Genomic DNA, 19,102 nt, shown 5'->3' on the forward strand with positions numbered 1-19,102 from the left:
GGGGGATACTGAGATACTTAAGGATGAAATGATAAAATGAAACTTGGTTCTGCTAGAGGAAAAACTTTCCCTCTTCCCTTTTGGGACTGTTTAGGGGTCCTGCAAATTAAATTGACAAAAGACAGGTGAACAGGAAGAAAGTATATTCACAACCCTCTGGCGGATACAGAAGACCGACACTCAGTAATCAGAGGTAGAGGTTTCTGTACCAAAGGTAATAGCAGAAATGGAGGGAGAAGGGGAAAACGAGGATCAGTCGGTTTCTTTAGGACAGGGAAGCGAGTATTTAGGAGAATGAGCAGGAGGTAAGGTTGTTATTATATTCGCTAACCCGGTGGCTCTCGCACGTCTGAAGTTTACAATGAAGAATTCTGTGGGTCTGGGAGGCCGAGCGCGGCGCTTTGGGGGCCGCGGGACAGGAATTTCACGCGGTGTTTGCTTTCCGAAATAAAACAGAGATTTTTGGTCCTTCGAAGATCTTTATGAGATTCCGCCTGGGGGCCGAAGAGAGGACTTCAGCCCCGAGCATCTGCTGGGAAGGGCGGGAGCTCGGGTACGGTGGCACCCGGGCGGTAACCAGCCCCCGCAAGCGAGGGGAGAGTCCCGGCGGCCCCTGTCCGGCCCTACCGCTGCGAAACTGCCCCGCCGCGCCGGGAGGAGTGGACTTCTAGTCTACGACCCCGACTCCGCACACCGCCCCTCCGCCGCGCGGCGGGCCCTTCAGCAGCCGGGCGCGGTTTCCCGGGAATGCGTTTCTCGAAGCACCGCGGGCCGCCCGGAACGGCCTGGCGGAGCACCTCCCGGCGGCCCCAGCGCGGAGCCCTGGGCCCGGCGGCGGCCGGGTGGCGGCCCCAGCGTGGCGGTCTCAAGTCGCGGTGCGAGCCCAGGAGCCTCACTCCGCGGTACCCTAGCCGCATCCCCGGAGCTCCCGGTGGGACCCCTAGCGGGCCCCTGGCTAGTACCCCCTGTTCCGAAGGGCCCAGCTGCGTAGAGAGGAGCCGCGACCCGGTTCGGGCGCCCAGGTGGCTCGGCTCCGCCCAGGTAGGTAGGTTCCCTTCAGGTTTGACCCGCGGTTCTCTGGGGCCCCAGGGCTCTTCCTTCGGGTGGAGGTGGAAGGCCCCGCGCTCTGCGGCTCGTGTCCAGGCCTCTGTGGGCATCATCTTGATTTTTACATGTAGCTTCAGAGTTCCCGAAAATAAACCCACAGCTGGGCGCTTAGGCAGTTGTTAAGCCCATGACCCTGCTTAATAACTCCCAAAGTAGTACAGGAGGTGGGTGTTCTCTGACAGTGAGCCCCTCGTCACGATCTGTTCCTTTGGGGTTTCGATTGTAAGCCTCAGGCTACCTACCACCTGTTAGGTCACTGTAGGGAACGGTGTCTCTGATAAGGTCGGCCAGGCATGGGTAAGATAAGCCAGAGGGAACGTCCTCGTAGTGCTTTTATACATCTGACACCCAGAGGAGGGCAGAGTGTCCAGGTGACTGCCCTGCGCCCCTTGGAGGGGTCGCCACAGGGTGGTCTGCCTTGGTGGGGGTCTCCAGGCCTTGTGGGTTGTAGCTGCCTTTTGTGATGACCTCCCCTGGGCAAAGCACTGACAGGACATCACTCACTGTTCCATTTATTCTTCATGCTAGTCCTGCCAGGCAGACATCTTAATCCCGCTAAGAAGTGAGAGGTTAAAGCGCAGAAAGTTTGAGTAACCTGTCCACGGTCTCCACTGGAAGGCGATGGCAATGAGGTGTCAGTTCCTGTCCTGCATCAGCTGACACCCTTAGCACCCGCATTTGTGACCGTCAGGCAGCACTAGAGCAGCCTTGAGGGGGTCACCTCCTGCACCTGCGCTCCACTGGCTGCGGCTGAGCCCGTGATCTTGCCCTTCAGTGTGGAGGCAATGCCAAAGCTAGAAGGCTTCGAGTTCTGGAGCCGCACCCTTCGGGGGGCCCGCCACGTGGTGGCCCCCATGGTGGACCAAAGCGAGCTGGCCTGGAGGCTGCTGAGCCGCCGACACGGGGCCCAACTGTGCTACACACCCATGCTGCATGCCCAGGTTTTTGTCCGTGATGCCAACTACCGCAAGGAGAACCTGTACTGCGATGTGTGCCCTGAGGACCGGCCTCTCATTGTACAGGTTAGCGGCCCAGCCTTCAACGCTGGCCGAGAACCCTTTCCTGGGCCTTTCCAGAAAAGGCTTCCCGGCTTTCCGAGATCAGACGGGCAACAGCAGGCTGGTTCTTGCAAAGGTTGACCTCTCCCCAGTAGCTGCCTTAGACTTTTGGCAAATGGATGGCTTGGGTGCCGTGGAAGATTTGCAGGCCCTCCCTCCCGCCCCCTTGACATCACCCCAAGTGCCCCCTCTTTATCAGACAGACAGAACAGCTCTGCTCTTGGCAAAGTCAGTGATCCTGGCTTTCTGCTACATCTGGGAGGACTGTGTGAATCTGTAACTTGCCCTGCTGGTGGTATGGGGGTGCATCCTAGCTTGGTCACGTTGCCTTTTTTTTTTTCTTGTGCCACACTGTGTGACATGTGGGATCTTAGTTCCCCAACCAGAGATTTGAACTTGCGTCCCGTGCAGTGGAAGCATGCCATCTTAACCACTGGACCACCAGGGAAGTCTCTAGCTTGGTCATATTGTAAACATCTAAGATAGGATACCATCCTGCAGTCATCCGCTGGGGCCACACCCTCACTGGGTCACCTATGAACCCCTGGGCAGCCCTCGTACCAGAGCCTGGCTGGGGCTTGTGGCAACTTTCATGTCTCTTCCAGTTCTGTGCCAATGACCCAGAGGTGTTTGTCCAGGCAGCTCTCTTGGCTCAGGACTACTGCGATGCCATCGACCTGAATTTGGGCTGCCCACAGATGATCGCCAAACGAGGTAAGAGTTCCTGTTCTGGGGTTCTGCGTTGAGTACCGGCTTTTGGCTAGGGCAAGGCTTGGAGTGCAGAGATGCCAGGTGTGTGGGTGAGCTGGCTGAGGGCCTGGCCCTTCCTCTGGCAGCTTTCTGACGTCGGCCCTTTCTTTGCTCCTCTCTCTGCAAGGCGGCCCTTCTTGGTCGCTGGAGGTAGGGGGCAAGGTTCACCTGGCCGTCAGGGGCTGGCCACTTCCTCCATGCTCAGGAAGTTGCTGGGCTCCCTCTGGATAAATGTATTTTGCTGAAGAGTCCCTCCTCTACCTTTGTGCTGCCTCGGGCACCAGTGCCCACTGCCCTGGCATCTCAGCCTTTCTCCCTCACTGGCCTGAGGAGTTCCTGGTTGGTCAGAGACCACGTGGGGTGGGCACTCAGCTCAGCACCCTTGAGTTCAGGCCACCGAACTGAAAGAACGTGGCCGGGCAGGTGGAGGCCAGTGTGGATGCAGGGGGAGGGAGCAGAGGCTGTGCTTGTTCCTCGCAGGTCACTATGGCGCCTTCCTGCAGGAGGAGTGGGACCTGCTCCAGAGAATGAGTGAGTTGGCCCTGCGCTGCCCTCGGGGACTTGGGGCCACATTGTGGTTGGGTGGCAAGCCCGAGACAGCCTAGCAGGGATCAGGAGAGAACAGTAGCTGGCAGAGTCCTCCTGGCGGTGTGCCCTCCCCCTTCCTGCTGTAGAGGGCGGCTGTGAAGTCGCCTGTCCCATACCTGTTGCCCTCCTTCGAACCAAATAGACTGTACTAGAGGGAGGCATCCTTGCCTGGACCACCTCTTCCAATGTGGTCTGAGGCACAACTCACAGCTCCCTGTTAGCAGTGCGGGGCATCTGCGGAGCCTGTGTTCTTTTGGGGGCTTAGCCATGGGTCCCCACAGCCTGCTTGAAGATGGCAGCACAGTTCTCTCAGGAGCCGACTCTGCCCTTCCCCAGTTCTGCTAGCCCACGAAAGGCTTTCTGTTCCTGTCACATGCAAGATCCGCGTCTTCCCAGAGATTGACAAGACCGTGAGATATGCCCAGATGCTGGAAAAGGCTGGCTGCCAGGTGAGGACTGTGGGCTTCCAGGGCTCCATACTGCTTCCGAAGCTCCAAAAACGCCCCTTGAAGGCTTGCCCCTGGGATGGGCAGGAATCAGTGACCTTTAGGTGAGGCCTGAAGCAGGCAGCGAAGTCCCATGCTTGCGTCCAAGAGGCCAGTATTGCCTAGGGGTGGTGCTGGGCCTGAATCACCTCCCGACCCACCCCCACCAGTCCTGGGGTCAGGCTGGTGCTTGTTCCTCCCTCACACCTTTAACCTTGGCAGCAGGAGTGTTGCCACTGCGGAGAGGACTGGCCCTTGAAAGGACAGAAGGACAGCTCTGACATGGGAGTCCTAGGCAGCACTCCCAGGGCATCAGCTGGCCCAAGTGTGGCCCAGAGGAGTGAGGGAAGCCGATGCCCAAAAAGCCGAAGGCAGGGGGTACGCTGGAGTGTTGGGGGCTGCAGTTGCAGGTGGAGCTGAACCAGGTGCTCCTATGCTCTAGTTGCTGACTGTCCACGGGCGCACCAAGGAGCAGAAGGGGCCCCTGTCAGGCACTGCGTCCTGGGAGCACATCAAGGCTGTGCGGTGAGTGGACACAGAGTGAACCCAGGGCGGGGAGACAGCCCAGCCCCCAGGCGAGGCCCTTAGCCCTCTGGGCACGAGATGAGGGCACAGGGCCTGAGGGTGAGCAGCACAGTGGGAGGATGGAGTTTGGGGGCCTGGTACTGCCCCCAGGGTTGGGCGAAACAGCATCCTTCTGAGCATCTGCTCGTCCTGTTCCCTGACAGGAAGGCGGTGGCCATACCTGTGTTCGCCAACGGGAACATCCAGTGCCTGCGGGACGTGGAGCGCTGCATCCAGGACACAGGGGTACAAGGGGTCATGAGTGCAGGTGAGGCTGTGCCCTCGCCTGCAGCTGGTCCACCGTCAGGTGCTGGAGGGGTCCGTCCACATCGTGGCACCACTGGCCCAGCTGAGGAGCCTCCATCTGCCTGACTGGCCAGCACTCTCAGGCCAGTGGCCAGCCTTGCCCCGGGGATGGCCAGGCACGGGGGCCCCTGAGCCTTGCGTCACCTTCCCCTGCAGAGGGAAACCTGCACAACCCTGCCCTGTTCGAGGGCCGCAGCCCCGCCGTGTGGGAGCTGGCCGAGGAGTACCTGGACATCGTGCGGCAGCACCCCTGCCCCCTCTCGTACGTCCGGGCCCATCTCTTTAAGCTGTGGCACCACACGTGAGTCAACCCCCATGGCAGATGCTGTCTGATCGAGCCTTGCCTGGGGCCTTCGCGGTTTTTAAGACGAGCTGTCCACATTCACAAAACCCCCACCTGCCACCAGGTCAGGTCTGGGAGGACCACAGTGACGTGGTGAGGTCGGGTGGGAGGAGAGATTGTGCCCCTCTGTGCCCAAGGCTCAGGGTCAGCAGTTGGGAGGTGGGGGCTGAGCTGGCTCTCTGATAGGGCGTCTGTATCAGGCTGCAGGTGCATCAGCAGCTTCGAGAGGAGCTCGCCAAAGTGAAGACCCTGGAGGGCATTGCTGCAGTGAGCCAGGAGCTAAAGCTGCGGTGTCAGGTAGGTGCTGGGCCACCGTGTGGTGGGAGAGACTTGGTCTCGGGCCTCTTACTGAGGGCCCTCTGGGCTTTTCCAGGAGGATATATCCAGGCAGAAGGAGGGAGAGAAGCCTTCAGGAGGCTTGCCTTTTTTTCACTGGATCTGCCAGCCCTACTTCCGGCCAGGGTGAGCCTCCTGCACATGGGCTGACCTGGGTGGGAGGTGTTACACGGAGGAGGGGATTCTTCTGCCTGCTGCCCAGCCTTGGTGGGCCTGTTGGAGGCTCAGCTCCATCCCTTGGCAACTAGGGGCCTCCTTCCTTGTAAGCCTGTGCTGTTTTATTTAAATTGCTTTTTCCGTATGAGGCTTCTCTAAGGTCCTCTGACCCTGAGTGGATTTGCCCTGGGGTCAATTAGACCCCCTCTCGCTTCGTCTGGACTTGCTGAAGTGAGGCTGGGCTGTCACCTGCAGCCACAGCCCTACCCAGGGTTCAGACGCTGGCGTCCCAGCCTCCATGCTGGCTGCTCGGGCCTCAGCAGAGCTGCACATGCATCCTCATCTAGGGACTGTGGCTGGTGGGCTGCCTCTCATGGGTGTCCCTCAGCTCTGCCCATCATCCCCACTTTCAGGCCTAAGGAGGGGAGCAAGGAGAATGGAGGTGCCCGCAGCAAGCGGGCCCTGGAGGAGGAGGAGGGCACCACGGATGTCTTATCCAAGAACAAGCAGAAGAAGCAGCTAAGGAACCCCCATAAGACCTTTGACCCCTCGCTGAAGCGTAAGTGGCTCCCACCACTGGAGTCTGGGGAAAAGGCCAGCCCCTAACAGGTCCCCCAGGGTCGGGTGGCTCTGCTGCTTCCTAAGCTGTGGGCAGTACAGCAGGAAGGGCCCTGCAGCCCCCAAGGAGACTAGTGGGTTCCCCGAAGCCACAGCCAGCCAGCCATCCTGCCTGCCACAGTCCCTCAGCTGTTGCCCTAAGCAGCTCGAGAGGCAGGAGTAGCACTAGGGGCTGCCGTGCCCAGGAAGGACCTTCAGGTGGGAGGCACACAGCACAGGGCATGGAACCCATGGGTCCTGGGTGGGTGGGATGAGGTTTCCCAGCAGGACCATGTATGCTGTGTCCTCTGCCCGCCCTAAGGGAGCAGGGACGGCTATCCAGGGCTACATGTGAGAGGTGGCAGTGGTGGGTGGCCTTGCCTAGTTCAAACAGCGCCTCCTTTTGCTCTTTTCTCAGCAAAATACGCAAAGTGTGATCAGTGTGGAAACCCAAAGGTGAGTCCGTCTATCCTGGCTATTAACACCTAGGGCAGGGCCCAGCCCCAGGATGGGTGGGGACCTGATGGGCAGTCCTTTTTCTGTCTGTGCTGGTGGAAGTCAGGCCACAGCCCATAGTAGGGGGGGCTTCTTTCCTGTAAAGTAGCTCTGCCTGGCCTCAGGACAGCTCTTCCATGCTCCTGGCTACTCACTCAGGCTACAGGGTGACCAAGGAACGGGTATTAGCCCCTGGCTCACAAGCTTTTCTGTGTCCAGGGCAACAGGTGTGTGTTTAACCTATGCCGGGGCTGCTGCAAGAAGCGAGCTTTCAAAGAGACCGCTGACTGCCCAGGTGAGGAGCGCCTGCCGCCATCAGCACCACCCCGTTCCTCAGTGGGCAGTGGAGCCTCAGCCTCCTGAGCCCCATTTCCCTCTTCCTGCCCCTCTGCCAGGTCACGGACTGCTTTTTAAAACCAAATTGGAGAGGTCTCTGGCCTGGAAGGGTGCCCAGCCACGGCTGCAGGAACCACAGCAGGCTGGGCCTGGAGAACCAGGTGGCTTCCCTGAGGTTGTGGGCAGTGCCCTTGCCTAAAAAGGGCAGCTATAGCCCCATGTGCCACCCCCTCAGGCCTGCTGCTGAAGCCTCAACCCACGTCCCACTTAAGGAAACGCCTTTACTCAGGGAACCTCCTGCTACTTCACACGGAAGGACAAGCTGGTCTTCCCTTCGGCCCATGCTGGGGGCCCGGAGATGCTGCACCGAGGAGCAGGCTCCCAGGCTGGACCTGCCCATCCTCACAGCCCGCGTGTGTTCAAGATGAACAATAAACCATTTTAAAGATGGGACGTTTTTGATACCTGAATATTGAGGCCAGTAGGGGCCGACCTTAGAACAGGGGAAGTGGGCAAGGCACCGCCTGCCTTCATCTTCTTAGCCATGGAGACCTGCCTAACGGAGGGCCACGCGCTGACCTCGGCCCTGCAAAGCCAAGCAGAGTGTGAGGAAGGGGTCCCCACAGAGACAGGAAGGAGTGGTGCCAGGGGCTGTTCTCAGGCTGCCCTTTAATGGACTAAGATTCAACAACGCTGCAACCTCAAACGATGTGTCCACATGGAGGCTGGGGGGCCCAGGTGCCAGGTGGGGGGCCCAGGTGCCATGTGGGTGAGCCCTGTCAGCTTCTCCTTCAAGAAAGCCCACCTCCTCCCCAGGGCCCCTGACAAGGTGCAGCAAGGGGGAGGGGCCATGAGAGTCTGGGCACATGGAAGCCCAGGCGGGGGCGCCGAGGACTAGCGTCATCTGCAGCCAGGCCCCTGCAGGTGGGCCACAGGCAACACCTCCGGAGGTGCCGCTGGAGCAGATGAGAGGCCCAGGAGTCCGAGGGTAGGGGTGGGCAGGGTGGGGGTGCGCAGACCATCCTGGAGACAGAGGTTGCTCTTACATGTTGGTGCTCATCCGGGACTGGCTGTTGGCCGGTGTCAGCTCCCCTTGGCTCCCTTCCCGGGGAGGGGACTGCAGTGGACACAAAGGCTCAGACCAGGAAAGTGTGTGCACCCGTCCCAACCCCCAGTCCCAGGGCTGTCCCTGCCCACACCTTGACGTGGATCTGGTTGCGCAGAACGGCTGCCCGTAGGATCATGGCTTTGGCACGGCGCTGGAACTCCTTGCCCATCAGCAGAGACTTCTCAAAGGTGGTGCTGCGTTGATCTACGTCCCGGGCATACAGGATCTGTGGAGGTGCAAGGTTCAGTGGGGCCCAAGGTCCCCCTCCTGCACCCCACGGCCCTGAGTCTGGCCACCTTGCTGTGGGAGTCGATGCGGGCATTGATGAGCCCTTCCAGGATGAGCTGCGTCAACTCATCCTCCAGCGCCGCTACTGTGGTGTTGAAGGCTGTGGCCATCTTGCGCATGTCAGCTGACACGTAGGGGCTGAAATACTGCAGAGCAGAGGGGACATGAGTTACCCAAAGATGCCTTCGTAGCGCCCTGCCTTGGCCTCAGCCTCCACCAGAATGCTCACCTGAATGAGAGCCCGGTTGCGAATCTGCGTGTACAGGGTCCTGACGTGGGGAGCCAGGTACATGTCTAGCAGCAGATTGTCCTGGCGAGGACAGCCAATCAGGGACAGCTTGCCCCAGGCCTTCTGAACTTGCCCACCCTCCCAGCCAGGCCAGGCCAGGCCCCTCACCTTCATCTCATCCAGCATCTTCAGGCACGAGGCATACTTGGACTCGTAGAATTTGAAGATAATGTCCCGAACCTGTGGCTCCAGCTCCAAGAACAACTTGAAGGAGCTGCAGATGCCAGATTCCTCAGAGCTGGCCCTGCCCACCCACCCGCCCTGGAGGCAGCCAGGGGCACAGGAGCAGGGCTGCAGGGCCCAGCACCCCACCCTCCACCCACCTGCTGGAGATGACATTGCGCTGCAGCTCCTGCCGATCAAAGGTGGCCAAAGCGCACAAGCCGCCGTACACAGCCACGTTACTGGCAGAGAGCAGCTGCGGAGCAAGGGAGGTGATCAGAGGCCTGGGGCCAGCGGCAGGCAGCACGGAAGTCTGGGCCAGGCCCACCCCAGCTCACCCATCGCCCCCTCAGAATGCCCAGGACCTCATGAGGATAAGCCCTCAACAGACAGCCCAACTCTTGAGCCCTCAGCCTGCTTCCCAAGTCCCAGTGAGGTCTCCCCAGACACCCTCACGCCCCTCACCTCAGGGAAGTCGCAGTGGTCGAAGGAAGCCAGCAGAAAGCACTTGGCAGCCTGCTTGTACTTGCGTGCTGCCAACTCAGCCAAGCCTGGGGGGCACAGGGGGAGGAAGGATGAAGCCCAGAGGAAGCTGCCCATCAACAGGCGCACCTGGGACAGAAACGCTGGCGAGGGAGAGGTAACCTCGTCGGCCAGTATCAGCAGCTTTCTGGGAGAGCAAGGCACCCAAGGAGGCCGAGCAGCTGCTGTTACTACTGCAAAGGGCACCCGAGCTGTTCAGCTGACAGGGTGGGAATAGTGGTGAAGGGGGGGACGGGGATGGAAGTGGGGGTAACCAGCCAGGATGGCAGCTATCAGAAGGCAATGCCTCTACCCCCAACCACGGGTTACTACCCCCGACCTCCCCGAGGGGGACGTGAGTCGGGCAAGTATCAGGTGTGTGCAGCACAGGTTTGGGGCTTGTGTGCTTCCTGGGCTGGGGTCAGTTGGGGTGCCCTCCTGCCCCTATGCCCCAGGGTCCTTACCTGCCGCACACTTGAGCTTGGTGAGGATGGCCTGAGTCTGGGTGTCACGCTCCCCACGCTGCTGCAGAAGGTGGCACAAGTGAGCGACCCATGCCCTCCATACCCGCATCAACTCCCAGGCACCCAGTTCCAGCCTAAGAGGAGCAGAGGCAGACTCCAGGAGGATGGGGCCCACCAGGGTCAGTAGTGGTCAGGGCTCCTGGATCAGGGTTTGAGGGGTGGAGAGCTATCTTTTTACCTCGGCGATTTCCGGGGTGGACTCTGCCTTGCTGACGTAGCTCAGCACATGAGACCAATTCTGCAAGTAGACACTGACCTGGCAGGCAGATGGGATGCACTCAGCCTGGGCCGCCCCCTCCTGGCCCACTGGCATTGCTGCCCCATGGCCACCCACCCTGGGCCCACCTTGATGACATTGAGGCACATGTTAATGACATGCTTGGCGCTGGTGCAGTAGTCCCGGGCCCGGGAGTAACACTTGAGGGCATTGCTGAGATCCCCACAGTCCAGATAGTGGTCACCCAGGTCATCATGTCCACGCCTGTGGGTCCAGGCACAAGTGGTCATTGGCTGGGCCATAGGACTGGCTGTCCAACCCCCAACTCCAAGGGCACACCTGAAGCTCTCTTGATGAAGCCCACCTCCCAGCCCCCTGGGCATACCTGATGCTCTCCTTGATAGAATTGCCCTTGTAGTTCTTCAGATCTGTGTCCAACTTCTCCAGCTTCAGCAAGGCCTTCTTTCTCGTGGCCTCCACCCAAGCTGTGTCCAAGGGTGGGGGCTCCACGCCACTCTCAGGGATGGCATCAGGTGCATTCTGCAGCTCCCTGAGGGAGGACCTGGCCATCAGGGGCCCACGTGCAGGGGGGGCGGGTGCCTCCCAGCGGCCCTCACCCCCATCGGGAGAGCGCCCAGTTGGCACAGGGGCAGCTGTGACAGCAGGAGCCCGCAGCCTGGCGGGAAAGCCCAGCAAGAAATAAGTCACACAGCTGTGCCGAGAAGCAAGAAGTTGCCGTCTCCACAGGCTCTGCCCGGTGTCAGAACTGCACACACGCGTGCAGATGTGGAGAGAGCCTGAACGCTCAGCAGGGAGAGTGAGAATCTCGCCCATTGAGCCGTTCCCCACCCCCTCCTGGCTTTTCAACAAGAAAGCCAGATCACTGTGTTCTGGAGCCAAATGCTGCAGGAACACAAGAAAGGCCCCTGCCTGGGCTGGCCATACACTACACCCTGTCCCTGCCCCACCTTGCTGAGCCCTGGCCTCACCTGGCAGCCTCTGAGAGCTTGCGGTGGATCTCCTCATACATGTCCACATTGAAAGTTCTCTGCACAAAGGACAGGGCCATCTTCAGGGCCTCCACTCGCAGAGGGGGGCAGTGGTCAGCAATGAACTGCAGTCGCTCGATACGCATCAGGCCGCTATAGCTGGCCGCATACTGCTCCAGATCCTGGGGGCAGAGGTGGATTGTGCAAGCTGGGACCCTGGACCCCAAGCCCCGGCCAGTGGATCAGGAGCCAGGATATGTGGACACCAAATCAACCACTGTCTGGGGTCCGAGGAAAGACCACTCTGGATGGGCCAGTGCACGGGCCTGGAGTAAAGCTCTGCCCTGGGGGTGAATGGTCACAGCCATGTGGGTGAGCAATGAGGAGGCAGGGCTTCCCAAGGTGGGCCCAAGGAAGACCTGTCCTCACAATGAGACTTGACCTTCAGGGGCCTGGCACAAGGTGCTTCTCCATGTGGGGGAGAAGAAGCTGCAGGGTCTGGAGGAGGCCAGCAACCCATTAAAACGGGCAACTAGATATTTCAGTCCATTTGGTGGCAGAGTCAGACACGACTGAGCAACCGAACAACAGAGTCTAAAGGTTTCTGAGTTAGAAAAAGATGTGGTCAGGGAGCCTAGCCTGGACTTCCCGGCAGGACTGACACTCCAACCAGCCCCTGACCCACCCCGGAGGAGAGCCTGCCAGACTCCGTACCAGGGTGGGGTTCTCCACCACGTAGTTGACATCGGGCGCATTCTGCGGGTCCTCCTGGGGGTCCACGTCAATCTGCATGGGCTCCACGGCCCCCTGCAACACGAGCAGTCACCTTGGCACCTTGACGGGGAGAAGCCCAGGGAGGGCGAGAGGCCCTCACTGTGCCCAGCTCAGCTCTGCCCGCCATCTCCCAGGCGGGCGGGATTCTGTCCCAAGACCTTCCCCACTGCCCACCAAGTCCCGCGCCGCCACACCAGGGATGGGGGTTCCTGGCCAGACTGTTGGCTCAAGAGCTGAACGCTCGGCCGGACCATGATGGCCCATCTCTGGAGCGGGAACCAGATGCCGGAGGACCACTGCCCAGGGACCCCCAAGGGTCGCTACGCGCTCCCAGCCACCATCCTGACAGCAGCCTCCTCCAAGCCACGGGGAAGACACGGGCGGCCTCGACCCCGGCGCGGCCGAGCAGCCGGAGCCGCAGCGCCGGGCGAGTCCCGCGGCTGGACCGGGCCGCAGTCGCGGCCGGGAGGCGGGAGTGGGGCACCTGGGCGCCCTGCGCGGCCCGGCGGGCGGGCGGGCTGGTCCCGGCCCCTGTCCTGGAAGGTACCTCATAAAGCAGCGTACAGGCCGACAGGCTGGCGCTCAGGCTGAAGTCCCCGGCCGTGCCCGGCAGGAAGAGCTCTGACCTACCGCTGGGAGGGGTGCAGTGCACATCTGCCACTGACGACGCGGCCGCGCGGGGGGCCGGGCCACCCTGCATTCTGTCCTGACTCTCTGCACCCCCCGACCCTGACACAGAGCTGGCTGGCTGCTGAAGGAGAGAGAGCGTTAGCGCGCCGGGCCTGCCGGGGCCGACGGGAGGGACGCTGCGGCCGGAGGCCGGGCGCGAGAAGGACGCCGCGCGAGGGGCGCGCACGGCCGGCCCCGCTCCGGCCCGGCGGAGGGGACGCGGAGGGGCCGCCGGCCGCGGCTCGTTACCTGCAAGTTAAACACCTGAACCGGCAGCGGCATCTTCGCCCACCCCGCCGCGGCGCACCGTCCACTTCCGGGGCAGCGCGGCCGCGACTTCCGGGTCGCGGCGTGGGCGGGGCGGCTCTTAAAGGGGCCGCGGCGCGCCTGGCCGGGCGGTGCCCGCGGGTCCCGCGGCCGCATGAGCCGCGCGCGGGGGGCGCTTTGCCGGGCCTGCCTCGCGCTGGCCGCGGCCCTGGGTGCGCTGCTGCTTTTGCCGTTGCCCCGCGCGCCTGCGCCCGCGCCAGCCCCGACCCGGGCCCTGGCCCCCGGCTCCGGCCCGCGCGCGCCCCCTGCCCGGCCCGCCACCGCCCCCCGCCTGCGGCCCGAAGACATCTTCATCGCAGTCAAGACCACCCGAAAAAACCACGGGCCGCGCTTGGGGCTACTGCTGCGCACTTGGATCTCCCGGGCCCGACGGCAGGTGGGTCTCGCCCGGGGACCCCGCCGACTCCGGAACCCCCGCTGACTCGGGACACCACCAACCCCCCCAGCCCCCGCCTCTGGCAAACTCGCACGCCCTGAGATCCCCGCTCCTTCATCCTCAAACTTGCATCCTGCCCTGGACCCCACCCAGGATCCACCCCAAGACCCCCTACCCACAGATGTGTCCCCAACATGGCTGTCAGGCCCCAGGCCTGAGAATGCAGGGACCCAGGACCCCCAGTGCCCACCCTCTCCTGCCCCTTCTCAGGCTCTAGTCTTGAGTGGGTTCTCCCAGCTGACACTGGGCTGAGACCTCAGAAACTCCTCCAGCAAGAGCAAGCCTGGCCCTGGCAGCACTGGGGATGCTGCGGGTAAGAGCAGGCTGTCCCTGGTTCACCACCCTCCCTTCTCCTGGATCCCCAAGCCCAGGCTCGCCTGTCCAGGTTCATTCACCCTTGCTCACCAGGCCAAGGCCCTGCCAGGCCCAGAGTCCCTGGGGTGGAGGGCTGCCCCTTGAAACCTCACAGGCCATCTCTCTACAGACGTTTATCTTTACCGACGGGGACGACCCTGAACTGCAGCTCCAGGGAGGTGAGTGCCCTCCCCAGCCCAGCCCAGCTGCCGTGTCTGAAGGGTCTCCTCAGCTATCTCTCGGTCCAATGCCATGCAGCCCCCTGCTGTGTACACAGGTCCAGAAAAATTAAGGCACCTGCTTAGGGTCATACAGCTGGTAGAGAACAGAGCCTGGCATCCAGGGTCCACCCTTCCAGCTGCGCTCTGGTTACTGGCTGACTTCCCAGGGCCTCTGGCTGGAGCCACGTCCCCTGAAGAAGGGCCAGCAGGGAACCATGTCTTCCAGGCCTGCCCTGACGGGGATGGTCCAGCCTCTCAGTCCTGTTTCCTGGTGGGTTTGCTTTCATGGGATTCCAAGTGGTTGTCATCTGCCTGGACCTCGGATGGTGGCAACAGGGTCAACTGAGCAAGGCCAAGACAGGACTGTGATTGGGTCTGACATCATGGTCTTGAACAGGACAGGCCTCGTGCCGGCCAGCCAGCGGCATTTAGCCCAACTTTAGTGGAGTGGGCTGGCAGCAGGTCTCACCCCGGCCCTCAAGCTTCCGTTTCTCCAATGGGCAGGTGGCCACGTCATCAACACCAACTGCTCTGCCGTGCACACCCGCCAGGCTCTGTGCTGCAAGATGTCAGTGGAATACGACAAGTTTATTGAGTCCGGACGCAAGTATGTGGTGGTCCAGGGCCAAGGGAGGCTGGGCCCCAACGTGGGTCAGGGGCTTCCCCGCCCCCACCTTCAGGGCCCAGCCTGGCTCCAGACTTCTACACGTTCCCAGGTGGTTCTGCCACGTGGATGATGACAACTATGTGAACCCCAAAGGCCTGCTGCAGCTGCTGTCCACCTTCTCACCCAGCCAGGACATCTACCTGGGGCGGCCCAGCCTGGACCACCCCATCGAGGCTACCGAGAGGATCCAGGGAGGTGGAACCGTGCGTGCTGGGGCGAAGCGGGGAGGGGCAGCTGAGAGTATGGAGACCCCAGCAAGGAAGGGCTGGGGCTGATGCCCAGTCCACCCAGATGGGGTGTTTTGGGAACTGGGGCAAGACAGGAGGGGCTGGAGCCTCAGGCAACTGAGTTGTGGAAGCTCCTGTCTTCTTGTGCCTTGGGGAGCTTCTGCCCCTGGGCCTGGAAGCAGTTAAGGGACAGCTGAAGGACAGTTCTCAGGGTGTCCAGATAAAGAGTTAGGGTGAGGGACCTGACTAGTGGCTCCCTCCTTTTCAGGTGACCACGGTCAAGTTCTGGTTCGCTACCGGTGGGGCCGGGTTCTGCCTAAGTAGAGGCCTTGCTCTCAAGATGAGCCCATGGGCCAGGTGACGGAGGCGTGGCGGGGGGGGAAGCAGGTGCTGGCTGCTGTGGGTTGGGGGTTGGGGTTCCCTAAGGCTGGAGAGTCGCTGACCTGTCCCCCCTCTGCTCCCCAGCCTGGGCGGCTTCATGAGCACAGCCGAGCGGGTACGGCTGCCAGACGACTGCACAGTGGGCTACATTGTGGAGGGGCTGCTGGGCGCTCGCCTGCTGCACAGCTCGCTATTCCACTCCCACCTGGAGAACCTACAGAAGCTGTCACCGGACACCCTGCTCCAGCAGGTAGGCCAGCTGGGCCCCTGCCGCGTCCATGGCCATCCCTGCACGGGGGCCATGGCCCCGTGGCTCCCCCCAGCTGAGCACGGGCTCAGGGAGGGATTCTGGTGAGACAACCGTGGGTCCCAGCATGACAGCAAAGTTTCGTGGACCCTGAATCCAGGCTGCTGGGACCCGGAATCCCAGCCATGGGGGACCCCCAGGCTCACATGAGGGCCTGTTTGTAAAGAACAGCTGCTGCACCTTCCCAGAGGGCGGCCCTGGGTAGCAGGGCTTGGGACAGTGGTCTGGGCATGACCAGTGTTACAGACCTGGCCCAGGCAGGGGGTTCAGGACCTCTCGCCCCTACACGTGTGCCAGCGGCCTCCCCCAGGTATTTGCTGTGCTGGCCACACCGCTCAGCCCGCATCAGGCCCCATCACCTTTCCGTGGTGTTCCTGAGCTTGCCCTAAGAATGCTGACTCCGGATGGGGCAGTGGGGTCCCTGGAATCCAGGAGGCCAAGCAGCGTCTCTGTTGGAGAACAAGATAGGAGGCGCCGGCCCTGAGAGTGACTCTGCTTCCTCTCCTCCCCCAGGTCACCTTGAGCTACGGGGGACCCGAGAACCCACATAACGTGGTGAACGTGGCTGGGAGCTTCAGCCTGCAGCAGGATCCCACGCGGTGAGCAGGCCGTGGGGAGGAGTGCTAGGGCCAGCGCACCCCTCCCGCAGCCTGACCCCCACTTCCCTCCCAGGTTTAAGTCCATCCACTGCCTTCTCTACCCGGACACGGACTGGTGTCCTGTGCAGAAGCAGAGCGACCTCGCCCCTCGGTGATCCCGGACCCGAAAGCCTGGTTCTGCCCCAGGTGCAAGTGGGCGAACAGTGCTGGAACAGTGCTGCCCCCTCCTGGGCTCAGTTGGCTACTCCAGGCGGCGACGGCCGGGCCCTCATCCAGGGAGATATGGGCGCCCAGCAGGCCTCCCCACAGCCCCGGGCGGGCCCGGGTGACCTGGCGCTGTGGGAGAGGAGGACAGTGCTGGGGGTCTGGGAGGGGGCTGGCATCCGCCTCCCAGGGCTCCAGCCTGTTCCCCTCACCTGCGGGAGACAGGATTCTAGGCCAGGGTGGTGTGCAAGATGCTGCCCCCTAGAGGTGACTGCCGGACGCCTTACTTGCTGTTCTCTTGGGATGCCACCCTTCCCACTGGAGCCCAGCCAGGGCCTCTGCCTCCACGGGGAACTGCACGCAAGGCTGCAGACCCTCTGGACAGCTGTGCTCTTGGGTGCAGCTTACTCCTAGCCAGGTTGTCTCCATTCAGAGGCCACCTTCTCTTGGCCGAGAGGTCCTTCCTGAGGGATCTGGAAGACACTTTTCCTCCACTCTGACTCATTGCTCAGTACTTTCCATCCTTCCCCCGTCCCAGGGGCCGCAAGTCCATGAAACGGCAGGAGCCTTTTGTTTGGGGCCCCCTCTGCAGTGAGACATCCCCATCCCACCAGCTGACCCACACTGACCTTGACAGTGCCTTTCCACAGGAGGAGGGAACAGAACAAGGGGAACCAGCATCTGCCTTCTGGTCTCTCGCGCTGCTATTGCAACAAGTGAATAAAGGCTGGATTGTTACTCTCTGTTGGTCACTGTGTTAATTAACCAGTGACACCTGGCAGCTCAGCTCCAGGCAGGGCCACACAGCATCTAGCTCCTTCCCATGAAGGCACTGCCCGAGACCAGCTCCCTCCCAGGCAGATCTGTGTTCCTTGCAGCCTTGCCCGCCCAGCTGAGCCTAAAGCTGCCCACTGGGCTCTTCAGTGTGAGCTGAAGAGTATATGGGGTGTGGAGGTGTGGTTCCTGCAGGGAATGATGCAAGCAAGACAAACCTTGCTCCAGAAGGCAGACTGCCTGTTAAGACTTGCCTTTTCAGCATACTGTGGAACTATGTGTGTGTGTGTGTGCCAGCATGAACAGACGCACACATGAGTGCGTGTGCCTGTGTGCATGGGTGTCCACACGTGTACTTGCATATATCTGTGAATTGCTGTGTAAATGTGTGTATGTGGGTATGAATGCACGTTGCTGTATACATGTGGGCAGGTGTACGTGCACAACACAGGCCAGCAACACCCGGTAAGCAGGTTGGAGTCAGCACTCACTGGTGGTCAGGCCGAGCGAGGTTACTTGAAGAAGGGTATACAGCAGGTCACCAGGAAGTGTCCATGTGCAGCAGCCACCCCCTACCATCCTGTTCCCAGATGTGGACTATGTAACAGCCCTCAAGACCTAGATACGCACTGAGCCCGCCAGACCCCAGTCCACTGGGCATCCACAGCACAGAACCAGGACAGCATCAGTTAGACCAAAATGTCCCTCCCCTGGCTGGAGCCACCTCAGCCCTGGATCTCTGGGCGAGGGCCACCTCAGAGGTACAGACTCCTCTCTTACCGGGTCCAGAGGAACAGTCACCCCCAAGCCCCTGAACCACCTCCAAGGAGTGGTGGGACTGGCAGGCATCCCGAGGCTGCAGCATGGTCTGCCAGAATGGGTGGTCCATGTATTGTTCAGACAGAAAAAAGCCTCAAAGAAAACACAAAATGTTTATATGTGATTGTTCCTGAAAAAAATGCGAAATTGGTAAAGATGCTCTTTTCCTCTTCCTTTGTTGTTCAGTTGCTCAGTCATGTCCCGCTCTGTGACCCCATGGACTGAGCATGCCAGGTTCCCCTGTCCTTCACTATCTCCCAAAGTGTGCTCAGATTCACATCCATCAAGTTAGTGATGCATCTGTTTCATCCTCTGCCACCCGCTTCTCCTTTGCCTTCAATCTTTCCCAGCATCAGCGTCTTTTCCAGTGAGTCGGCTCTTCACATCAGGTGGCCAAAGTATTGTAACTTCAGCATCAGTCCTTCCAATGAATATTCAGGGTTGATTTCCTTGAGGGTTGACTTGTTTTCTCTTCCTATTTTTTGATATTTTACCAGTATCAAAATATGTTGTATGATAGACATACACTATGTATAATCAGAAAAAGTTAAAAGTTTGGTAATTAAGGTTCAGAGTTAAATTGTGTGTACTTAGCCCTCCATCTGACATTTTTTTGGAAAACTGTTTACTAAGCATCAGTCCATCCCACATCACTGCATGCCAGAGGAATGATGATCTGCAAAATGAACCAGCTCTCAAAGCTGGAGAGAACCAGGGTGTATAGGATGTAACCGCTGACGCGTATGAGCTTTCTTTGAAGTGAAGTGAAGTGAAGTGAAAGTCGCTCAGTCCTGTCCAACTCTTTGCGACCCCATGGACTATACAATCCATGGAATTCTCCAGGCCATAGTATTGGAGTGGGTAGCTGTTCCCTTCTCCAGGGGATTTTCCCAAGCTAGGGATCGAACCCAGGTCTACCTACATTGCAGGCAGATTCTTTTTTGCAGGCGGATTCTTTACCAGCTGAGCCACAAGGGAAGCCCTGAGCTTCCATTGAAAAGAGTCAATCCTCTTTATACTCCGTGTTTCCAAATTCACTCACATAATAAAACTCAAACCAATACTTATTTTCCTGGTCAGTCTCAGACAAACAATGGTGAAAATTTTGAGTCATCAGATGCAG

General features: G+C 60.5%; 3 protein-coding genes across 14 annotated transcripts; 2 read left to right on the forward strand and 1 right to left on the reverse strand.

Moving 5' to 3' along the window:
- The first annotated feature begins 825 nt into the window (after positions 1 to 825).
- DUS1L (dihydrouridine synthase 1 like) lies at positions 826 to 7,571 on the forward strand. 6 transcript variants are annotated; one of them, XM_052657636.1, is made up of 14 exons: positions 826 to 1,045; positions 1,636 to 2,129; positions 2,771 to 2,879; positions 3,396 to 3,446; positions 3,840 to 3,952; positions 4,431 to 4,513; positions 4,717 to 4,820; positions 5,015 to 5,159; positions 5,402 to 5,498; positions 5,575 to 5,663; positions 6,107 to 6,252; positions 6,709 to 6,746; positions 7,005 to 7,080; positions 7,181 to 7,571. In XM_052657636.1, the coding sequence occupies exons 2-14, from the start codon at positions 1,893 to 1,895 to the stop codon at positions 7,318 to 7,320; spliced, it is 1,428 nt and encodes a 475-aa protein (XP_052513596.1). In that variant the 5' UTR covers positions 826 to 1,045; positions 1,636 to 1,892; the 3' UTR covers positions 7,321 to 7,571. The 6 variants fall into 6 exon arrangements, with proteins under 6 accessions (XP_052513596.1, XP_052513599.1, XP_052513595.1 ...); XM_052657639.1 differs by having other exon boundaries at positions 1,883 to 2,129; XM_052657635.1 differs by having other exon boundaries at positions 826 to 1,041.
- Positions 7,572 to 7,773: 202 nt separating this feature from the next.
- On the reverse strand, positions 7,774 to 12,994 carry GPS1 (G protein pathway suppressor 1). 5 transcript variants are annotated; one of them, XM_052658824.1, is made up of 14 exons: positions 12,913 to 12,994; positions 11,935 to 12,027; positions 11,221 to 11,402; positions 10,617 to 10,781; positions 10,360 to 10,495; positions 10,193 to 10,270; positions 9,955 to 10,012; positions 9,434 to 9,519; positions 9,130 to 9,224; positions 8,915 to 9,020; positions 8,747 to 8,827; positions 8,526 to 8,663; positions 8,321 to 8,455; positions 7,774 to 8,238 (listed from the first exon to the last, which is right to left on the reverse strand). In XM_052658824.1, exons 1-14 carry the CDS (start codon positions 12,943 to 12,945, stop codon positions 8,164 to 8,166), a joined length of 1,461 nt encoding a protein of 486 aa, XP_052514784.1. In that variant the 5' UTR covers positions 12,946 to 12,994; the 3' UTR covers positions 7,774 to 8,163. The 5 variants fall into 5 exon arrangements, with proteins under 5 accessions (XP_052514784.1, XP_052514782.1, XP_052514781.1 ...); XM_052658822.1 differs by having other exon boundaries at positions 9,955 to 10,015; XM_052658821.1 differs by having other exon boundaries at positions 9,955 to 10,015; positions 10,617 to 10,907.
- Positions 12,995 to 13,084: 90 nt separating this feature from the next.
- RFNG (RFNG O-fucosylpeptide 3-beta-N-acetylglucosaminyltransferase) lies at positions 13,085 to 17,127 on the forward strand. 3 transcript variants are annotated; one of them, XM_052657374.1, is made up of 9 exons: positions 13,085 to 13,366; positions 13,911 to 13,959; positions 14,506 to 14,608; positions 14,718 to 14,871; positions 15,164 to 15,252; positions 15,361 to 15,526; positions 16,097 to 16,182; positions 16,256 to 16,368; positions 16,925 to 17,127. In XM_052657374.1, the coding sequence occupies exons 1-8, from the start codon at positions 13,085 to 13,087 to the stop codon at positions 16,335 to 16,337; spliced, it is 1,011 nt and encodes a 336-aa protein (XP_052513334.1). In that variant the 3' UTR covers positions 16,338 to 16,368; positions 16,925 to 17,127. The 3 variants fall into 3 exon arrangements, with proteins under 3 accessions (XP_052513334.1, XP_052513333.1, XP_052513335.1); XM_052657375.1 differs by adding an exon at positions 13,637 to 13,739 and having other exon boundaries at positions 13,259 to 13,366; positions 16,256 to 17,127; XM_052657373.1 differs by having other exon boundaries at positions 16,256 to 17,127.
- The last annotated feature ends 1,975 nt before the right edge of the window (positions 17,128 to 19,102 follow it).

Source organism: Budorcas taxicolor, chromosome 19 (assembly GCF_023091745.1).
Source record: "Budorcas taxicolor isolate Tak-1 chromosome 19, Takin1.1, whole genome shotgun sequence".
Lineage (NCBI taxonomy): Eukaryota > Metazoa > Chordata > Mammalia > Artiodactyla > Bovidae > Budorcas > Budorcas taxicolor.

Coding starts and splice junctions, on each gene's coding strand:
- GPS1 (XM_052658819.1), bottom strand. CDS start 12,694: ATGCAGGGTGGCCCGGCCCCCCGCGCGGCCGCGTCGTCAGTGGCAGAT. Junction 11,403..11,934: donor TGGTGGAGAACCCCACCCTG/GTACGGAGTCTG, acceptor CTCTGCCCCCAG/GATCTGGAGCAGTATGCGGC. Junction 10,016..10,192: donor CCACCCCGGAAATCGCCGAG/GTAAAAAGATAG, acceptor CACCTTCTGCAG/CAGCGTGGGGAGCGTGACAC.
- DUS1L (XM_052657636.1), top strand. CDS start 1,893: ATGCCAAAGCTAGAAGGCTTCGAGTTCTGGAGCCGCACCCTTCGGGGG. Junction 2,130..2,770: donor ACCGGCCTCTCATTGTACAG/GTTAGCGGCCCA, acceptor TGTCTCTTCCAG/TTCTGTGCCAATGACCCAGA. Junction 3,953..4,430: donor TGGAAAAGGCTGGCTGCCAG/GTGAGGACTGTG, acceptor CCTATGCTCTAG/TTGCTGACTGTCCACGGGCG.
- RFNG (XM_052657373.1), top strand. CDS start 13,085: ATGAGCCGCGCGCGGGGGGCGCTTTGCCGGGCCTGCCTCGCGCTGGCC. Junction 14,609..14,717: donor TTTATTGAGTCCGGACGCAA/GTATGTGGTGGT, acceptor ACACGTTCCCAG/GTGGTTCTGCCACGTGGATG. Junction 14,872..15,163: donor GGATCCAGGGAGGTGGAACC/GTGCGTGCTGGG, acceptor CCTCCTTTTCAG/GTGACCACGGTCAAGTTCTG.